Genomic DNA, 15,212 nt, shown 5'->3' with positions numbered 1-15,212 from the left:
AGATGGCCGGCCAACCTCTGCTTTAAAACCTCCAATGAAGGAGAGTCCACAGCCTACTGAGAGTGTCTGTTCTTGAGATAGGGGATTAAATATATACCCACATATTCCAAAACATTATTTTCTGAAAGAGACCTCTTTTTGCCTGCATGCAGAATTTCAAACAAAACCATTTAAAGGTGGAGCTTGGGCATTTCCACCAAAGTCTAAAAGGGGAGAGATATAACACCACATATGCTGCTCAGAGTGCCTCAGACTAGTGACAGGAAAACACCGCAATGAATAAGAGGCATCTTCTACTGTAGACTAAGTTAAATAGACAGTGTTCTGTCTACAGGAAAACATCTTTTAGCAAGCACTTCTAGTCTCAGTCCATGTTTTGGATGAGCCGTATCAGCTGAGCAACACAGTGCCCCAACAGAGGGGCCAAGGATAATGCCACATCCATGCAAATGATGTAGCAATAAGTATGCAAATTAGCTATTGCCCCCTGGCTCATGATTGGCTTCCAGTGCAGTCTCTGTGCTCAAGCAAGATGCCTCCCAACTGTTTAAAGGCCGTCTGCATTATCCTAGTCTAACACAAAATGGAGAATATCTTCTCCCTTATCAAGCTCTGCCTGGAAATCACTGCACAACACTGTTCTAATGAATCCTTGGAAAAACAATGATTAGAAATGTACTTTCTAGACTTGCAGAATAACTCCTGGGGGTGGCCTGAATCATAAGAGATTCACAGGAATAGCCAAGTATATCTCTGGCCTCAGACTGACTGCACAAAATTCAAAAGCCAGGTTAAAAAAAGTTGAAAGGAAAACTGCTTCTGCTTGGTTTTTTAATGCTTGAGTGATTGCTTATAGATCTCGATCAAGTCATAAAGAAGTACTCCATACCACCATCTCAGCTGCCTTGCAATGCAAACTGAACTCACCCAATTATTTGTGATTTTAATTTAAAACATAAATATATACACCATCAATTGAAAAATGATATTCTACCACCTGAATATGGAACTTAACTTTGGAAAATGAGTACTTAACTTCCAACTACAAGCTAATATTGCCCAAACTGACTTCTAATGACTCCGCACCTATTGCCCCCTAAAACTGATCTCCAGCCTCACAAGGAATTTGTGTATTCCAACTAGTACTGAAGAGAAGGAACAAATAGATGCCATATTTTCAAACAATGAGGAGAGAAACCATTTCCCCCCTGACTTATTTATTTTCTCAGCTACACTATGAAGACATGGACTGTTCCAAATTCACCCAGTGAGCTTTATGGCAGAGTTGGGAACTAAACCTGGGTCTCCATGCTCCTAGCTTGACACTCAAGCCACACCATCACACTGGCTCTCTATGAAAACAATACGGCACACTGTGTCCACCATGATCCTGAACTCCAAAGAAGGGCAAGATCAAATCATAATAAATGAACAAGCAAGCCATCATGAAGGCTAAGAATCAATTAAACCTCCCTGTGATAGTTGGCCGTAACTTGTGCATGTAGGATGCATGCAAAATTCATGTTACATCAATAGTTCTGCTTTGATACACTAGTTAGACAAAGCAGCTTTTTCTCTCCCCAGCAGTTGTGCAAAACACCTCACCCACAAGTAAACTAGTCTTGCATTTATAGGCAGCAATCACACTGTTGCCACTGTCAAAGCCAAGCAGGTAGCAGTATTAAATAAAAATTGCAGTGTCCCACAATGCCCTACGTCAGCATACAAGTTTTTAAGCACACAAAACTCGATATTTGAAATTGCTAGCAGAAGCTACCCATAGAATCCGAAGTGGTTGTACAAACAGAGGACAAAACTCCTGGATTCTTGCTAAAACTTATTGCTATTTGCTATCCTGTTGGCTATACTCTATGCTTTTCCCATCTCAGTTCTCAGTATTCAAAAGTGTATTTCTGTAGGACTTGTCACTTCATCTGTGTCCTTCTTCTTCCTCTTCATCACAGGAAGTTTTAAAAGCTCAGTCAAAAAGGAAAGCAATACAAAAGGCACGTATTAGGGAACTATCAGCAGTTATACAAAACTTCCTCTTAATATTACCAACATGCTGGTTACATGATACAAAACATGCCAGAGTTGCAACCACTGAAACACTGGCAGGAAATTCAAGACCAAGCTGTAAAGTGCAAAACTGTGGGATTAATTTGCCACATACACTCCTCCAAGCCTGTTCTAGAGAAGATGCAAGCAGCAAAATCCTTGGAGTTGGTATCAACAGGCAAGAGGCCACAAGCAACAGGCATGAGGCATACACACACAGCATAAAACAAATGTTTTTCAACCCAAGCAACTCAGGGACAGAAGCAAGCTGCTGTTTTTAAACAGATGGCAGTCTCCATACAAGCTAAGGAAGGCACACAGTCATTCAACAAGCAGGAAGAAAAGCTATAAAAAGCAAGCATTAATCAGAGGCTCCAATATTCTTAGCATACACAACACGGCAGCTTTTAACAGCCAAGGCTCCCCGGGCAGCACACTGTTAGATGCTTTCGACATACCTTTCAACCTAAAAAAAGTCCCTAACCATGAAGGCAAACCTTCATTGGAGGGAGTGATGAGGTGAACAAGCATTTTTTAATTATTATTCGTCAGCGGTTTGATTAGTAGGTTTCACAAAGGGTTAAATCTTAAGAGTTACCAGTAACTCTCCACAATTCTGCCTTGTCAGGGACATTTGTCATGAAAACAACACCTCTAGATATTAGTAGTTTATGGGGACCTTTTAAGTATATCCTTTCCAATTTGAAGATAAAATCTGTTAGCCTTGGCTATGACAGGTGGCATTATCCAAATCTAGACCTGGAGAAGGTGTTCTCTAACACAGGGTCCTTCAGGTCAGTGGCTGGAGTCTGGGTTGTATGCTAGAGAAAATGGGGATCTGAAACCTAAGAGGCAAGAATTAGTTCCCTGCCCATGAACTGAAAAATTGACTTAATTGATGTGGATAAATTCCCCTTCAGGGTAGGCTTTACTAAGATTTCAGCTAATGACTACTTCAGTACAGGAGGGTAGGTGTCAAAACGCTCCACACAACTTGCAGTTTTTGTGTCTGTGAAAGCAGCAAGTTGAGGATGTGACGTTATTAATTCAGTTGCCCCACCGTCTCAATGTTAAAAGGAATTATTTATTTTTTGCTTTGGGGGGAAATGACGTCATGGATATGGGTCAATGAACAAAAGATAGGTTTTGCTTCTTGGTGATACAATTATTCAAAGCTAGCTAAGATGAAGTTAGTGGAAATTTTGGTGTGGCTTCAACTGGACCATGGCTAGAGCTTACAAGACTCCAAGGTATACAATCCTAGGTTTCAAACCGAGCTGAGAGGTATGAGATCAAGCTCTTTCCCTTGCTTTCTTACCTTCGTGCCCGGTGATTCACGTGCTGATGCTGCCGTGTTATAAGGGCACTTTCCCATACAGGGCCACTGTGGCTACTCCTATACCAACTTGCAGCCAGATGCCCTGGGTAGGTTGAGCCAGTGAAACCATGGTCCGACTCCGTCTCGGCGGCCAGCGATGAAGCTGAGCTGCCCATAGCTCCCCTCAACCCTGGCTGGGCCAAGATTTATAGGTTAGGTCCAAGCCAGAGGCATGAGCAGTCGGCCCGCAAGGGTGAGGAGTTGCAGCATGGACTGGCGTAAAAGTTCCCAACACTGGAGAAAGGAAAGCTGGTGCTGATTGAAAAAAGAAAAAGAACACAAAACAAGAGGAAAGGGAGAGGAGAGAGAGAGAAAGAAAGAAATAAGGTATGATTTAAACCAATGAAGTGACATTTCTAAAAGCCTGTTAATAACAGACGTGGTGCCCTAGCTAGCCTACTAACATGGCACACTTCATTCAAAGGAAGCCAGTCTATACAAACTTAAATGTGTGATGGGTCGGAGGAAGAGAATGGACGGTGCTACTTTGGCTACATAATATAAAGGGCCTATTCCCAAGTTCTGTTGGCCAGTTTAACCATTCTTCCTTCCGTATGCATGTGGGAACAGGGTAGCCCAGTGGTTTTCAAACTGTGTTCTGGGGAAACCTGAGATTTCTTAGATGTATACAGGGGAAACTCAGTGGGAAGGTCAGTAATAGCAGACAAACCTCCCTGAAAAAGAGCACAGTAGCAAGCAAATGGTGGGCAAACTCACATGGCGCTTAGCAAGCCTACTCAGTGTGAATGGAAGAGACAAACACACCCCCAAAAGAAACCCCACCCCCACTCCCAGAATCCTCTGAAACACTCAGGGGTAGATGTACTGTGGTTCCTCAGCAGACCAAGACAATTTGGAAAATGTTTCCTGAAAGAATAAAGTTTGAAAACCACTGGGGTAGCCAATACAAATATAAGGAGGTCTGGTACTCTAGTATAAATATAAGGAGGTCTGGCAAACCCATCTGGAACGGATTAATCCACTTTCCATTACTTTCAATGGGAAAGTTCGCTTCAGGTTAAGTACACTTCAGTTTAAGTACAGACAAACCGAGGTACCACTGTAAAATGCACATGCATATAGCAAGACTCAATCTCAATAATTCATGCCTGCTACACCACTCATCCTATGCAGCACATATTCCCCATAGGCAGGATGAGCTTGTTGCTCATGAGCCGACCCAAATGGAAGATGAAGCTTGACCATGCTGAAAAAAATAATGGTTTGACCTGTCCTTTCACCACCATGGATGGATGGAAGGAAGCACAACAGCATCATGGAAGAGAGTGCACTCCATCTGCTGCTTCCTTCCTTCCCTTCCGAGAGTTGTATGGACCAGCTTGGCTGGCTCATGGCTAACAGGCAGAACATCTGGATTCACTTTAACAATCTCAGATTTGCACATGTATTTAAGAGTCAGGCAGGAAGCTGAAAGGAGTTGGAAAAGTGCAGAAAACCTTCAGCAGATTCAGTGGCTTCTCAAACCTCTAGCAGCCACCACTGAAGTTCAGTGTTACTACTTCTCCATGGCCGCTTGGAAATTTGGTGGCATCAACATACACACGACTTGCTTTGCAGCAGCAGCCCAAATTCCTGTATCCAGGTTTGCCACCAACCAGTGTTAGAAACTCAAGATATATAAGCTAATCGCCAAATGGCACCTTAAACTGAGGTTATGGTTGCTGCAACAGAATGTGCGGGCACTTTTCTCCAGTGAAATTTGTTGTTGTTGTTGTTGTTAATTTCTATACTGCTTTATATTTTAAAGGGAAAATATCAAAGCGGTTTACAACACATTAAATTACCAAATAAAATAATCCAGTAGAAAACAAATTCAAGCTTCAAGGAAAATACTTCTGACCCTTCTCTAAGTGACATTTTGCTTTTCTCATATTTATTTACCTACTTAATTTATAGAGCTGCCCCATAGCAGAAGTACTCTATGAAGCCAGCGTGGTGTAGTGGTTAGTGTGTCAGACTAGGGCCTGGGAGATCAGGGTTCAAACACCTACTGAGTGATGAAGGAATGGGGTGAACCATGTACTCCTTGGAGGAAAAAGGTCGGAGATTAATGCAATAAATAAGCCCTCCTGATTATCTGCTTAAGAAAGCTGGAGAGGCCTGCCAGATGGTGATGTCAGTCGCCAACCAGGCATCCAGAGATCTCCACATGTTCACAATTGGACCTGCACCAGTAGCAAAACATGCCTGGTGCCTGGCTAATGTCTAACACTGCCACCAACCATCTAGCTTAGCCACATAAGTAAGCATTTCAAGCAGGCCCACATTGCTTCCATTTTCCTGACTCACACCTTAGTGAGTCAAACTTTCTGAAAATAAGGACAGCATCAGGGATTAAATAGGTATGTGAGAATAGGCAGGTGCCTTTTCTTATGTGGGGGCGGGGGAGAAAACCTTTAGTGTCAAGATTTGTGTTGGAAGGGAAAAGAGCAAGCCAACAATTAGTACAGTATAAATAAAGAAATGAGGAAGAGAAGAAAAAATGCCACTGTTGAGCTTATTCAGTTTCCCACCAGGATTTAGAGAGAGAGGCACAAATGAGCTGTGGTAAGAAATGAGCTATAAATAAGAGAAATGTTCAAGCAATAGCGTCTCTTTGCAATGAAAGGGGTTGATAAAAATTATTTTTTGTGTGAATGAGCACCTAGAATCTACAGCAGTCCCTTAGACTCCTGTTACCACATGGAGGAAAAGAGTTCTCCCACAAAGGCGCTACTGATAATGAATTGATGTTTCAAAATTATTTCTTTTTGTCCCATTGCACTAAAAGATGAAGACAGTGCCAACCCAAGACATTTGCTTCCTGAAGGGATGTCCAAATGGCACCTCTCTAGACAAGGACTGCTGAATGCAGAGGAGAGGTGGGAGGCATCATCTGATGATGATGAGTGGTCAGAGGGAGAAGTGGTTTAGTGAGCAGGAAGAGGCTGTGGCAGAGAGCAGTTCAGACTCTGAGGCTGAAGAGGAAGCTGGAGAGAAGGGGGGGGGGGAAGAGGCAGTTGAGATGGGCTGCTGAAGAGTCCAGGTAGTCTCTCCTTCCTGCTGCAACCAACTCCCCCCCCCCCCGGTCTCCTAGAACAAGCAAGAAAATTGAAAAGAGCAGGGACTGGTTGTGTGCAGATGCAGTTTGCAACTGCTTGAGGAGCTTAGAGTGTCAACACTTTAAGAAGTCCTGATGCACCAGTTAGCCTTCACATATTCTACCCCACCGCCACCATGGAACCCCATTAAGAAATTTTATGTACCCTACTGGATAGCAGGGCAACCATGGACAAAGATATACCAGGGACCAAAATGAGTTTTTCCTCCTGACGCTCAAAATAATAAAAAGGATATAGTGTGTGGAAACCCAACTTGCACCAACAACAAGCAAGAGGTAGTGGCTCAAACAATGGTTAAAGCCTTTCTAGAATAGTGCTATACCATTCAAAAATAGTTCAAAACCAACACTTTCACAAATCTCTCAGCACTCTTGCCTGAGCTAGAAAGACCAAGAAATGCACCCATCTTGCTGTACATAAAAGATAAGCTCTGCAGATTTGGCTAACTGAGACATACACTGCCTGACAGACCAGCAAGTATGCAAGCAACAAAATGCATTGCTGCTTATTTCTCTCCCTTAAAAAGAAAGTAAGAATCCATTGCTGAGCATGCGAGTGTACTGCAGGACAGAAGGGGAACAACCTGCTTTAACATTGCTGAGAAAAGCTCTGCAAAGAGATGAGAGCTGGGTGCAGGAAGAGCAATCTATAAATAGTAGGTACAGTACAGGATAACCCAGCTAAGCTGCAAGTCTCAAATACCGTTCAGTAATACAGGACTACTTTTCAGGCCATGTGCTCCAGGAAATCTGCTTCATCTAGTCAAAAGCATAATGCACTCCAGGTTTGAGAGTTACACTGTCTAGAGGTTTCCCAAACTTTGTTATAACAGGCCACAAAGTCTGAAAAAGTGTTGGAGATGATTAAATAAAAAATACAGTCTCACTGGAGGAATCTCAACTCTTGCCTCCAAGGGCAAGAAACAGAGGTCAAAAGAACTGAGTTGCGAGAAATTGTAAGGTCTACATTGACTCACAACATGGTTTTACAGGCCCCAGAGAGAGACTAGAAAAGAAAAAGTGGTGGTGGTGGGAGAAACCACTTGCCTGCAGCACTGATACTGAAACACTATGCTTTTCTGGATCATTGATTTCTTCCCACATTTATATCCTGACCTTTCCCCAAGGAGCTCAGGGCAGCAAAACCACGGATTGGCCCCATTGATCCTTACAACCACACTGCAAGGTTGGCTAGGATGAGAGACAGGGCTAAGATTACACAGCAAGTTTAAAACTGAACAAGTTCAAAACCAGTTCAAAACCAACAATTAACCCACTGTTTGATCAATCAAAACATATACCCAAGGTCATTTCACACATTACGCTGGAGAAAACCAAGATTTGCCATGGAACGTGAAGTCACAGCTAACCTCATTTCCCTAAGAAGTGTAGTATAGGACATGTTTGCCATATTCACACTTTACACTTTTAGGGATGTGTGTAGACACACAAAGACTCATATAATTTACCAGGGAAGTAAACTTCCCATCGTTTCTGAAGTATAAAGAATCTGTACCTGCTTGAGAACAAAAGCCTAGGGCTGTGTGTGCATCCTGGTGATGTTTTAATCGCAATCTATCCTCTGCCAAAATAAAACCAACAGGTAAAGTAATATAGGTTCTAAGTAATTATATGCCTGTCTCACTGCAGTTTGTGTGTTGATTTATTGTTTGCACAGGGCTGTGAAGATGAAAAACACCTAGAACAGTGCTGAGCATTATTCAAAGTATTGGGTTCAGTGGCCTGCAAAATTCATGGGGACCAGAGGGGAGGCCACACAAAGACATGAAGTGGCAAAAATAAGATTTGCTAAATATTTAACAAGCAATAATGGGAACTGCAGAAAACACACATCTAAAGAATATCTCTGCATTAGGGTGTGGGGAACCAATATAACTAAATAAATCACTGCTTGAGTTAATCTAATTTGGGAGACCCAATGCTGCAGCAACAATGGAAAAAGACAAATAGGGGATTTAACTAATAGAAACAAATAGTTAAGCACCTATTTTGCTTCCTTTTGTGGTTTTAATGCATAATTACTACGTTTCAAGTGTTAAAGTTAATTATGCCTGCAAGAGCGTTTCTAGAACAAATAAACTGATCTATTATGAAGCAATTTACTCCTTCCTATTCTCTGAACCATTTCCTCCCTCCCTTCCTTCCCCCACACAAGCACTTACAACAGATTAGGAGAAAGGAGACAGACAGGGAAGCTCTCCAGTCCCATCCATGCAAGGGGCTCTTCTTATTTCCTAGACCCAAAAGAGCATCCACAAGAGGAACACACTTGATTGCTGCCACTGAAGTCCCCTCTTCAGACCAAGGCGGAAGCAGCAGCCAGCCCTTTGGTCTCCGTTACCACACACTCATCACTGATTACAAATCAAAGCGGTAACAAGCAGGCAGTACGGCAGGTCTTATTCTGCTCTTCTCTACACCGGTACTGATTAAGAGCACCTGTGAGGTAAATACGTAGATCACAGAGTTTGCTTATCCTGTAGCCTCCAAGACGAGATGTTCCCAAGTAAAGAGAGACGAGTGTGCCTTTCACAATGCGTGCCAAGGGGGTGGGGCATCCCACTGGTCTAAAGCAGCTGCGTACAACCCTGGGGCAGTTGTTAGCCAAAGCTGGGAGTCTGTATTTGCAGAGGCAAAACCAGTAGGATGAGCCAAGTAAATACTTTGCCCAATCCCTAACTGTCCAAGGGTACCCATCTTTTCTACCTTAGGGACCAGGCACCACAAGGACTTGCCCTGAGTGCACACGTTCGGTACCAAAGCCAATCAAGAACATAAGAGAATAAGAAAAACTTTACTGGATCAGACCAGTGGCCACCACAAAGCCTATGGGAAGCCTGCCAGTTGGATCTGAGTAAAACAGCACTCTCCCCTCCTGCAATTTCCAGCATCTGGTACCCGGAAGTTCCTCAACATTGGAGAGTTACTGGCCATGAATGCATCTTGTGGGAGCAAATTTAACCATTTAATTAAGAAGTACTTTCTTTTGTCCATCCTGAATCTTCCAACATTATTTTTCATTGGATGTCCACAAATACTACAGTCATGAGAGAGGGAGGAAAAATTCCCTCTATCCAAGTCCTCCATGTCATACACAATTCTATACAGCTTTATAATGTCATATTTTACCCACCTTATCTCTAAAATAAAAAGCCCCAAATGCTGTAACCTTTCCTCACAGGGGGAGATGCTCAACCCTCGTGATCATTTTGGCTCCCCTTTTCTGAATTTTTCCAACTCTACAATATCCTTTACAACAGTGCTCCCCAACCTTTTTATCGCCGCGGACCAGTCAACGTTTGATCATTTTACTGCGGCCCGCTGAGGGGGGGACGTTGATTGTTTGGTGGCCCGCTGAGGGGGGGAACGTTGATTGTTTATATTTTATTTAGATTGTTTTGATTTAATAATTTTAATTTAATTGTATTTAATGTTCCTTGGGTGGCCCGGTACCAATTGATCCACGGACCAGTACCGGTCTGTGGCCCGGGGATTGAGGACCACTGCTTTACAATATATACTCCACAGTGTTCCAAGGAACGAACGTTAACTTTCTGTTTGCATGTACAGAATGCCTTTCCTTCACTACTGATTGTGCAACAGCAGTCTGTCTCCACATATTTCAGAGAATACAGAGAAGGACCAAATCTCAGTGGTAGAGCACCTGCTTTACACGCAGAAGGTCCCAAGTTCAATCTCCCAGGCATCCCTAGTTGGAAAAATCAGGTAGCAGATGCTTTCAGTGGAGAGTCATGTCCAGTCAAATGCAGAATTAAACTGACAGTTCCCAATATTCCCAAGGAACATGATTCCCAGAGCAAATGGCCTAGTTCCTTGGGTTTAATTTCCAGAACACACCAACAAACATTTTCACTAAGGCAGCCCAGAAAAAGGCCCACTGCAATACTCAGCTTTCAAGAAGAGGTGATGGTTGCTCTGTTCAAGCACGCAAGAAAAGTTTGCAACATTTACCAAGGGACAGAAGTACCCTGAACTCAAATGGGCACAAGTCATTCATGCTCTGATAACATCCAGATTAGGTTACTGCAATGTCCTTTATGAGGACATAATTCATAAATGCTGGTTCCAGTTTAAAAATCCCAAAACTGAAGGCCTACCTGCTCCTGGATAAGTCTGTTGTTGAAACCTTTGTGGAATGCCCCACCTTCTGAGATTAGGTGGGTGCTTACCAGGGATAGGGCCTTTTTGGTGGTGTCACCTCATCAAAGGAACTCCCGCCTGACATCCATTCAACTACTGCTGACTTAGTATCTTTTATGAGCTAGGTGAAAACATTTGTGTTTGCCCAGACACCTAATGGCTTCTAACCTGTTTTACTGACTATTTTAGCAGCACTGCTGCTTTTAAGTCTGTTTGTATTTACTGTTAATAATGTTCAGTTTTTACATGATAGTTTTATTTGTAATATATTGCCAATTCCAACATTATTAAAGCAATATAATAATGTTGTAATCCACACAGTGATCCGTGGTGAATGGTAGGGAGCATATTTTTTAGAAGATAAATTTAACCACAATTGCAATAAGAATTTTTAGGTGATAACCTGAAAGACCAGAGGAAGCTGAACTGGAGAACTTCAAAGCACACACACCCTTAGATGCCCTGCCAATTGCTAGTAGCATTTAAGGATTCTTTGAGGAACTAGATACTATATTCTCAAGGGGGGGCGGGATTGTCAATACAGTACTGCGTTAACAACACTTACATTTCACAAACATTCTGGAGGAGTGGCAATCATCTTCAACACAGACAGAATCACAAAAGTGAAGTGTTTTGTATTCAAAAGCTGATCAGCACCAAGGTCAGTTGAGTTAGAACTTTTGTTTCAAACATAAAAAACAGCAAGCTCTCAAGCACAGAGGAGGTAAATAAAAGGCTCCTGAAACTTCTGCAAGCACCAACTCACCACCCACAAGTTAACTAGAACTGTTAAAAGTGACTAGAAAGAGACACTGCAAAAATAATTCCAGGGCAGTGTCCAAATCAGATTGGATCATGGGCGTACAGCACGTATGAAAATAAAAAACACTCTTAGTTTTCTTGCTTGGAATGAGAACCACATGAATGACTTGATCCTGCCTTCTCTTTAGAAAGTAGAGCAGGAGGTCTTAGCTATCGCCTTGTCATTCAACCTAGAGGTCTGTTGAAGCCTTATGAATACTGTATCCTGTACTTTGAGCTAATGCTGAGACCTTGTTCTGATTTCTTGAATAAAGCTTTCAGATTTCCTCAAGCTAAGAGCCTGAGGATTGCATCTGATACTAAGCAGGACTGTTCCTGCTTATGTTGGGTTTCTGAGGAAGGACCATAGCTCAATAGCAGAAAATTTGCCTTGAGTGCAGGAAATCCCAGATTCAGTCTGTGATGACTAAGGAGAGGGTTGGGAGAAACTCCCGCCAAAAAACCCTGCTGCCAGTCAGAGTAGGTAATACTGAGCTTGGCGAACCAATGGTCTGTCTCGGTATACAGCGGCTTCTTATATTTCTATTCCTATCTAAACCAACATGCAATAAAACAAAAAAGGAAATTCTTATTAACACCTATAGAAAAACACTTTTGCTACCAATTTAGAAGCTGGAAGTTCATTCTGAGAGCTAAGCAAGCTGCCAGTGATTAAACAGAACCCAATACATAATTTTAACAACAACAAAATAAATAAATACTGTAGAAGCCTGTGCTCTACTAAGCCAATTAACATTATTCCAATGAGGGGCATCAGGGCACCTCATATTTTCTAGTTTATTAGCCAACTGTGCAGGGATTTTCTTATTTTAGTGTGCTGTTAACAAAAAGTGTGTGTGGGCTGGCATGGTTTGGCTCATTAGCTACCCAGCAACAATTTAAGCAGCTCCCACACATGCACACACAAAGAAGAGGAAATAAAACCATCCATGGCCATGCTATTTAGCAGGGGTTCCCCACCTGCAGCTCAAGGGTTACATTCAGCCCTTGGCCTAATTTCATGCAGGTGGAGGAAGCCTAGAGGAGAGGAGCAAGGGAGGAAAATAGAGGGAAGAGTCAAAACAGTTGGGCTGATGGTGGGGAAGAAGCTCTCAGCAAGTGTTCAGTTCAGAACTTTGACAAGAGTGAACTGTGCCTTAAAAGGAGAGAGAGAGAAAAGAAGGTGTTGGAAAGAAAAAGTGACAGCTTGCACACTTTTAGCTCTGGTGTGACTACCTGCCAGAATGCAGCCTGCATTAGAAAATTGGTTCCCCACTCTACACAGCCTCTACAAGCATTTCATAATCTAAAAATCTCAACTTCTAGAGTTTTTTGCTCCTGTCCCTTATGACACACCTTCACTGTTTCACCTGATCTGCAGAAGAAATAGCCATAAAATCAGCTCCATAGCCATAAATGTTTCTTAAGTTGTTGAAACCAGATGCATTATATGATTGAAAGCTTTAATCTATGCAGTAGGGGTATGCTATTAAATGCTACCAAGGCTTGACAGGAGAAGTCTTGTTAGGAGAAATCTTCGCACAAAAGAAAGCAACTTGGCCCTGCGTACTATGCTATTACAAACTTTAAGATCCATCTCAGGCTGCAAGCCTATACATACCTGCAAAGAAGTTGGTCCCACTGAAATGAGCAGACATATACAAAATGGCACCATGTGAGTCCTACTTTGACCATATAACTCATATAGGTTCATGAGTTCATCAAAACCATGAATTAAATTACATGACACCTAATGCCCAGGTGGCTTCCACTTCCACTGAACCACGATCGAACCTTGCATTCAAATGCAGCAATGATCTGTGAATAAGGCAGCAACTCTGAACCACAAACCATATTTGAAATAGGCTAGCAAGCCCCTTCATGGATCAATGCCTTGTCGTGGCGAAGGGGCTTGAATAACTCAGAGAAGCTATGAGCTATGCCATGCAGGGCCACCCAAGATGGACAGGTCATAGTGGAGAGTTTTGACTAAACGTGATCCACCTGGAGAAGGAACTGGCAAGCCACTCCAGTATCCCTGCCAAGAAAACTCCATGGACAAAGACAACAGGCATATAAAAGTTATGACGCTGGAAGATGAGCCCCTCAGGTCGGAAGGCGTCCAACATGCTACTGAGGAAGAGCGGAGGACAAGTACAAGTAGATTCAGAGCTGATGAAGCGGCTGGGCCAAAGCCGAAAGGACGCTCAGTTGCGGATATGCCTGGAAGCGAAAGGAAAGTCCGATGCTGTAAAGAAAAATATTGCATAGGAACCTGGAATGTAAGAACCATGAGTGGAGGTAAGCTGGATGTGGTCAAAAATGAGATGACAAGAATAAATATCGACATCCTGGGCATCAGTGAACTAAAATGGAAGGGAATGGGCGAATTCAGTTCGGATGACTATCATATCTACTACTGTGGGCAAGAATCCTGTAGCAGAAATGGAGTGGCCCTCATAGTCAACAAAAGAGTGGCAAAAGCTGTAATGGGATGCAATCTCAAAAATGACAGAATGATCTCGATACGAATCCAAGGCAGACCTTTTAACATCACAGTAATCCAAGTTTATGCACCAACTACCGGTGCTGAAGAAAGTGAAATTGACCAATTCTATGAAGACCTACAACACCTTCTAGAAATGACACCAAAGAAGGATGTTCTTCTCATTACAGGGGATTGGAATGCTAAAGTAGGGAATCAAGAGATAAAAGGAACAACTGGCAAGTTTGGCCTTGGAGTTCAAAATGAAGCAGGGCAAAGGCTAATAGAGTTCTGTCAAGAGAACAAGCTGGTCATCACAAACACTCTCTTCCAACAACACAAGAGACGACTCTACACATGGATATCACCAAATGGGCAGCATCGAAATCAGATTGATTATATTCTCTGCAGCCAAAGATGGAGAAGCTCTATACAATCAGCAAAAACAAGACCTGGAGCTGACTGTAACTCAGATCATCAGCTTCTTATAGCAAAATTCCAGCTTAAACTGAAGAAAGTAGGAAAAACCACTGGGCCAGTAAGATACAATCTGAATCAAATCCCTTATGAATACACAGTGGAAGTGAGGAACAGGTTTAAGGATTTAGATTTGGTGGACAGAGTGCCTGAAGAACTATGGATGGAGGCTCGTAACATTATACAGGAGGCAGCAACGAAAACCATCCCAAGGAAAAGGAAATGCAAGAAAGCAAAATGGCTGTCCAACGAGGCCTTACAAATAGCGGAGGAGAGGAGGCAAGCAAAATGCAAGGGAGATAGGGAAAGATACAGGAAACTGAATGCAGATTTCCAAAAAACAGCAAGGAGAGACAAGAGGGTCTTCTTAAATGAGCAATGCAAAGAAATAGAGGAAAACAATAGAATGGGGAAAACCAGAGATCTGTTCAAGAAAATTGGAGATATGAAAGGAACATTTCGTACAAAGATTACCATAATCAAGGACAAAAGTGGTAAGGACCTAACAGAAGCAGAAGACATCAAGAAGAGGTGGCAAGAATACACAGAGGAATTATACCAGAAAGATATGGATGTCTCGTACACCCCAGGTAGTGTGGTTGCTGACCTTGAGCCAGACATCTTGGAGAGTGAAGTCAAATGGGCCTTAGAAAGCACTGCTAATAACAAGGCCAGTGGAAGTGATGATATTCCAGCTGAACTATTTAAAA

General features: G+C 42.6%; 1 protein-coding gene across 4 annotated transcripts in view; it reads right to left on the bottom strand.

Moving 5' to 3' along the window:
* The window catches only part of CAPN15 (calpain 15), a 92,064-nt gene that overhangs the window by 55,560 nt on the left and 21,292 nt on the right, over positions 1–15,212 (bottom strand). For 2 of the 4 annotated variants that reach the window (XM_035130611.2, XM_035130612.2), the window contains exon 2: positions 3,377–3,691. The exons of 1 other annotated variant lie outside the window; for it this stretch is intronic. In XM_035130611.2, the coding sequence (XP_034986502.2) occupies positions 3,377–3,552 (176 nt within the window). In that variant the 5' untranslated portion in view covers positions 3,553–3,691. Of the gene's footprint in view, positions 1–3,376; positions 13,424–15,212 lie in introns of those variants that run through there. One more of the 4 variants, XM_060283016.1, reaches the window with a different exon arrangement.

Source organism: Zootoca vivipara, chromosome 14, assembly GCF_963506605.1.
Source record: "Zootoca vivipara chromosome 14, rZooViv1.1, whole genome shotgun sequence".
Lineage (NCBI taxonomy): Eukaryota > Metazoa > Chordata > Lepidosauria > Squamata > Lacertidae > Zootoca > Zootoca vivipara.
Note: the sequence above shows the minus strand (reverse complement) of the source record. Positions and strands in the feature narration are given on the sequence as shown.